The sequence below is a fragment of the Microtus ochrogaster genome, unplaced genomic scaffold (genome assembly GCF_000317375.1).
Source record: "Microtus ochrogaster isolate Prairie Vole_2 unplaced genomic scaffold, MicOch1.0 UNK27, whole genome shotgun sequence".
Classification (NCBI taxonomy): domain Eukaryota; kingdom Metazoa; phylum Chordata; class Mammalia; order Rodentia; family Cricetidae; genus Microtus; species Microtus ochrogaster.
In genome coordinates, this window is record NW_004949125.1 from 4922646 (window position 1) to 4929152 (window position 6507).

The window sequence follows — 6507 nt, forward strand, 5'->3', positions numbered from 1 at the left end:
AAAAAAAAAAAAAAAAAAAGCCCAAAATATACCAGCAGAAATTCTGGGTTCATTCTGTGTTCAGAATTAAACTAAACTAGCAAATGGGGCTGGATATGGCTCAGCAGTTAGGAGCACTAGCTGCGAGATAGTCCTGTTTGGTTCCCAGCACCTACATGGCAGCTCAAAATCATCTGTAACTCCAGTTTTCCAGTGTGTTCCAGTGTCCTCTCCTGACTCTCTGGGCACTGTACTCACATGGTGCATTCACATACATGCAGACAAAAACACCTCACTCACACAAGAAAAATTAAACTGGCAAAATTAATGTTGAATACAGATCCAACAACAGCAGTCTAACACTGACTTGGACTATCTGTGACAATTCATCTAAGAGGTTAAGTTCCGTACTCTGATGCTCTAGGAGAACACTAGCCCAGCTCCTGCTAAAGCTCGTCTCACAGCTGGGTGGCAGCTCCTGGGCAACAGGACCTCTCTGGATTTCCCAAAGCCCCTTGCTGTGAGTAGAGAATCTGTAATTAGTCAGCCAGAACCACTCCAAGCTCTAGAGAACACTGCAGAGACACTGATTTCCTAGACAGCAGCTGCAGAGCTGTAATTGGGCTGCCACAGCCCACACCACCCATTTTTAATGACTACCTGAGTTCCCAAGGGTACCTAGGTGTGCTCATGAAAGGTCTATTGTGAGATGCCAAGCTTGCCATTCAAAACAGCTCGGTGGTGGCACACACACCTTTAATCCCAACCCAGGCGGCAGAGGCAGGTGGATCTCTGTGAGTTCCATCTGGTCTACAAAGAGCTCCAAAGGACAGGCTCTAAAGCTACAGAGATACCCTGTGTCAAACCCCCCCAACAAAAACAAACTAAACAAACTAACGAAAAAAAACAGCCCGAAAAACACCTCTTCTTGCCTTCTTAATATTCCAGGCAGTGGTAACAACTCAAAACGGGTCATTATAGGCCCTTATTCCCTACACTTCTCTATGGGATACTGACCTTAGCTTGGTTCACAGTATGAAGAAAAAGAACTTGTTTATTGCTCTTGGAGAATTTTTCTTAAAAAATATTTGTTTATAGTTGTATCATATTAACCCAAGCCTTGTCTGCCTGCAGGGTTTTTCACAAATCAAAAGACTAAATGAATTAGGCAGTATTTCATATTTAGGACTGAGAAACTGGAATCTGCAACCTTGGAGTCAAGAGTTCTGGAGCTGGAAAAGTTCCTTTGCCTCTCACAGATGAGAACGAGGAACAAAAGACAGTGAGTGTTCTTCCAGGCACAGAATAAATCGGAAGAGAACTAGGTTTAGCCGCACTTGGCTCTGTAAAGCCCAATGTCTGCATATTGACAGGAAGCAATTTAGGCTTGAAAAAGTTCCAGGCAGATGTTCCTGTAGGCTCACTGAATTAACTGGCTTAACACGTGAGCTCCCAACATTAACAGAACATCTGTTCGGTGCCAAGAGCTAGCCAGGTCCTTAGTGTGATCTCTTCTATCGTCCCCAACTCAATTCACAGCCGTGTAGCTCAGGTCTTGTTTGAGGCTACAGAATTAGGATGTGACATATCTGGTATTCAAACCCCCGATTCTACTGTCTTTGGGGGGCTTGCCTGGGCATTTAGGGACCACGGGGCACTAGACTGAGTACGGGGGCCCCCTAGTTTACGCCTCGAAACGGAACAAGAGGTAGAGATATAATCAATGCCTCCCCTTTTGGCAACGACAAAACCGAGACACAAAGAAAGTTAGGCGACTGACTCAGAGACGCATCCTTAATGGCTACCGTGCAAGGAGAGAGTCAAAGCAAGGTGGGCCAGAATCCACATCATTAAGTCAAGGTCTTATTATGAGGCAGGCGTGGCCGAGTTGGAGCCCCACAGAACCCACACTTTCTGCTCGCGGCGGACAGGCTCCGCATCAGCGCGGGACACGGTGACTCAGTCTCCGGCCGGCCAAGTGGGAGGACAATTCCAGACGCTCGCCAGTCTCCGAGGACCGACTCCTGGGTCCGCTTTTCCTCGGGGGCGAGGACCTAACGCCCGGGAATTTCCTTAAAATCCCCGATGGCGAGGCTCTCGACCACTGCGATCCTGTTTCCCAGGCAGGACAATTGAGCGTCGAGGCCCACGCTGGGCTGTGAGGCGGCGGGGATGGCCTCCTTCGGTGCGGATCTCCTAGAGGTCCGCGGGCTGAGGGGACAGTGGCAGCCCACCCACGGCCGCCCCTAGCGAAGTCACGCGAACTACGCGTGCCCACTCCCTCACCTCCTTTGGGCATCTCGGCTCCGGCTGCTGCAGCGGCGGCGGCGCCTCGAACTGACACCGGAACCGGAAATGCCTTGGGATCGACTTCTTCCGTCCAGGGCAGCGCCTACCCGCACGCAGCCGCCGCCGCCGCTGCGAGGAACGGGGACCTCACCGAGGCCGGGATGTCTTGCGAGTTGCCTGATTTTCTGGCCCGACCGCGTGCTGCCTGGCAACAGGGCTCCCTGGGATCCCGGTCCGGGGAGACGCGTAGCTGTGCCGGCCACCCCCACAGAAAGTGAAAAGAAAAGGGTCGTAGGACTTCCGAAATTCTACAAAGGCAGTGTTTGGACACCTAGGATGACGCAATCTCCGCGCGAAGTGGGCGGGGTCCCGCGAGGGCCTTATTCTGAAGAGTTTCTCACCGGGGCGGAAGTCGTCAATAAAGCAGCGGCGGCCGTAGGTGCTTGGTCTTCCGGTGAGTGTTTCTTTCCTCTGTTCTCGAGTACTGTCTCTTTGGCAACGGTTACGGCCAAGGAGATCTTAGCTGCGTAAGCGGCAGAGGCTGGAGTCCCTGATAAATGGGTGTCTTTATCGTTCTGCACAGGGTATGGAGGATTTGAGGCTCTTTCTTTCTCAGTGCCCCCCCCCATCGTTGTCTCTTCCTGGACCGTTTTCTAAATACTGCCTGTTTCTCAGATGCTGGTCTCTGAATTTCCCCCAGTGTTTCGTCAGTAACATCCCTCTGTAAAGCACCCAACACCTCTTTCCTCCTGATACGTTCACCTTCTCGTTTTACCTTTCTCCTGACCCGAGAGTCTCCCCGCTTGAATTCTCCTGGGTCGGGAGAAAGTGATTCTGTGGTGAGGCTGCGCGCCCTGGGAAGGACTCGGACTCCATCCACGTCTTCACTTTAGTGCTGGGAGAACCAGTGCAAAGACCACAGATGGGGAAGTCTGCCAGTTCTCGGCTGTGTGACCCTGAGTACACCTCACTGTTTTGAATTCATTTGTAAGACTGTTAAGGGGAGGTGTATGGGGGGGGCATGATTGTAAAGCTCACTCACCACACAGTGGGTGGGAGGGCATACGTTTGGAAGACAGGAGTCGGTTGTACTTAATAATAAGTACAATCAGTAATAAGTGGACAGGATTCTCTTTGCCAGCTAGAAAGCTTAATGCAATTTGAAAGGATGCTTCTTGCCTTTTAGGTGATTAAAGGCTTGGTGGCTCATGCCTTTACTCCCAGGAAGCAGAGGCATGTGGATCTCTGAATTTAAGGCAGGCCTGGTCTACATTCCAGGACAGCCAGGGCTTCACAGTGAAACCCTGTCTTCAACACAAAAAAAAAAAGGAAAAGGAATTTTTCTATTATAATATGAATGATTTGGCTGTTGTTTATTACGTGTAATCTACTGCTCTCTGCTCTTATTTTACAGATGAGACAGAGGACCAATGAAGAAAATTGATCTTCCCAAAGTCACAGAATATTGGTGAATCAGGTCAAGAGCACAGTATTGTAACTGCAAAGACCAGGGAGGGATTTTTATATATTCTCATAGGAAAGAGTTCAAAGGTATTGTGCTTTTTATATCTATGTTTTCCCCTTTAAAACTGCCATCCCTTAGATCCTTCACTTAAAGACTTTAATTGTAATTGACTTGCAATCTATTTTTAATAATGATCCCATAAGGTATATCTTATTATACTTATTTTTAGAGGTGAGAAAGTGAAAACTTTTTTTTCTTTTTGAGACATACTGTCACATCTAGATTGCTAGATTGGCCCTCAAACTCACCATATATCCAAAGCTAGCCTTGAATGCCTCCTGATTCTTCTGCCTCCAACCTATAAGTGTGTACAGCCCATTCACATCTAAAGGCTACGTAGCTGTCTGGGGCCTTGTGAAGAAAAATCTACTGTGGACATACTTTTGGTTTTGGATGCAAGCCAAAGTAACAAATAGCTAGAGAGAAGGGAGAAAGTAGATGGCAAAGTATCTAGGCGGAAATCTACTGGGGAGGCTGCTTTAAAGCATCCAACTGGAGTGAGTGTCCAGTAGAGTTCTGGCCATAGTGTCCATCAGATGAGATTCCAAGCAAAAAAAAAAAAATTGAGATAATGACATCAGATGTGCTGCTCACAACAACCAGCAGAAACTGACTGGGGAAACTGAAGCAGTCAGCTCAAGTTCCCATGGTTGAAGTTCCAGGTTCTCATTTCTACGGTAGACACTCTTATATGGTGAGATAAACAATACTAACTGTTAGAAATAGAGTACCTTCCAGCAGATTCCAAGGCCATGGTGTTTTCACTCTCGGTCTGTTTTGCTGTTCTCATTCCTCCCTATGTAGAGTTAGGCAGCTTTTTGGGGGGCAGCCTGTGCCCAGATAAAGGACTGGGGAGGATACTGAGATACATGCGCTTGACTCTGAAATAGGGGGTGGAGAGCTAACTTCTAGAGGTACTCAGAAAACACATATCCATGACTTACTGACATAACATACAGTACACTTCCTGGGCTTGACAGACATGAAAAGCAGACAGAGCTGCAATGTGAACTCAGGAGTCTGGATAGGAGTCTGTCCCTTCATGGAGCTACTTAACTGCTCTTGCTGCTTTGCATAAATGAATGTGCATCCGCATTGGATGCCAAAGGCCTCTGGCAGTCCAAAACTCAGAAAGCTCTTGACTTTCTTCTAGATCTTTACAACTCTTGCTGGAAAATGCCCAAAGTCAAAAGAAGCCGGAAAGCTCCTCCAGATGGTTGGGAATTGATCGAACCAACACTGGATGAACTAGATCAAAAGATGAGAGAGGGTAAGTGGTAGTGTCCTAACTGGGTAGGTTGGATATAAGAGGCTCAGGTGCCTCCAACGATAGACAGACAACTGTAAGAAAAGGCTCATTGCCAACTGGTCAAGTACTGTTTACTTATCAACTCAGAATGCTCGAAAGTCCTGAAATAGGATTATTAGTGTTCATATTTCTGAGAGAAAGATCAGGTGTCTTTTTCACTTTAAGTGTTGTCTTGGAGACAGGGTCTCACTGTATAAACTTTTTTCATTACTTTTGACACAGTGTTTCTACATAGATCAGTAGATCAGGCTGGCCCCAAGCTCATGGAGAGCTGTCTGCCTGTGCCTCCCTAGCACAGAAATTAAAGGTATAACAAATGCCCAGCTTCCTCGCTCGTTCTCTCTCTTTCTTTTTCCTTCCTTCCTTCCTTCCTTCCTTCCTTCCTTCCTTCCTTCCTTCCTTCTTTCCTTCCTTTTTTTCTTTTAAGATTTATTTTACATTGGGGGGAGGAGTGTATATGCATGGGAGTACAGGAGGCTGGAACAGAGTGTCAGATCCCCTAAAGCTGGTGTTACAGGTAGTTGTAGCTACCCTGAAATGGGTACTGGGAACAGCCCCATTATAAAGCATCTTTTACCACCCCCTTTTGAGATTCCTTGTAGTGGCCTGGGGCTTTGAAAATCTTTGTCCCTGGGTCCTTGCACCATGTAGCAGTTTCTGCACCACAACCCCGCTGTGGAATTCTGGCAGTCAGCTTGTCTCTGGATATTTTATCTGACCCCAAGTATATGCTACCCTTTGGTGAGCACAGCGGGTCCTAGTTCGGCTGCTGTTACTGAGATAAAAACACCCTGACCAAAAGCAACAAAGGGAAGGAAAGGGTTTATTTGGTTTACAGTTCCAGGTTAGAGTCTATCATTGAGGGGATGTCAAGACTGGAACTAAAACACACACCCATAGTCAAGAGCAGAGAACAGGGCTGGAGAAATAACTCAGTGATTGAGTACATGCAGCTCTTGCTGAGGACCCAGGTTCATTTCCCAACACCCACACATCTGCTCATGTGTTTATAACTCCATTTCCAGGGATCCAGCACCCCTTCTGACATCTATGGGCACTGGGGACATCCATACATGTAGGCCAAACACTCATATATAAATGATCTAAGAAACTTTTTTAAAAAGTGGTAAATGCACACATGGTGCTTGCTCACACAGAAGTTCAACTAGGTTTCTTCACTCTTAGACAGTTCAGGACAGACACACATACACACACACACCGAGAATGGTGCCTCTATTCAGAGTAGATCTATCTCAGTTAGGCTAACTTGATCTAGCTCATTACTCAAGGTCCCCTTAGGTGATTCTAAGTCTGCCAAGATGAATAAAAGACATCTTGCTGTATGACTACTTGCTTGTTATTTGTGTGGTGTGAGAGTGGCTTTTGCACAAACGTGTACTGCAGA

The 6507-nt window shown here is 47.1% G+C and overlaps 1 protein-coding gene and 1 long non-coding RNA gene across 4 annotated transcripts in view; one reads left to right on the plus strand and one right to left on the minus strand.

Moving 5' to 3' along the window:
- The window catches only part of Pdap1 (PDGFA associated protein 1), a 10081-nt gene extending 7734 nt beyond the window's left edge, over nt 1-2347 (minus strand). Inside the window, exon 1 of the mRNA XM_005368057.3 lies at nt 2266-2347. Coding sequence (XP_005368114.1) covers nt 2266-2278 — 13 coding nt within the window. The 5' untranslated portion in view covers nt 2279-2347. The remainder of the gene's footprint in view (nt 1-2265) is intronic.
- Nucleotides 2348-2424: 77 nt separating this feature from the next.
- Nucleotides 2425-5431, plus strand: LOC101992083. Of its 3 annotated transcripts, none has more exons than XR_258851.3 (3): nt 2425-2722; nt 3683-3819; nt 4947-5431. It is a non-coding gene; the product is annotated as an uncharacterized LOC101992083 (long non-coding RNA). The 3 variants fall into 3 exon arrangements; XR_003378827.1 differs by having other exon boundaries at nt 2714-2852; XR_003378826.1 differs by lacking the exon at nt 2425-2722 and adding an exon at nt 2732-3255.
- The last annotated feature ends 1076 nt before the right edge of the window (nt 5432-6507 follow it).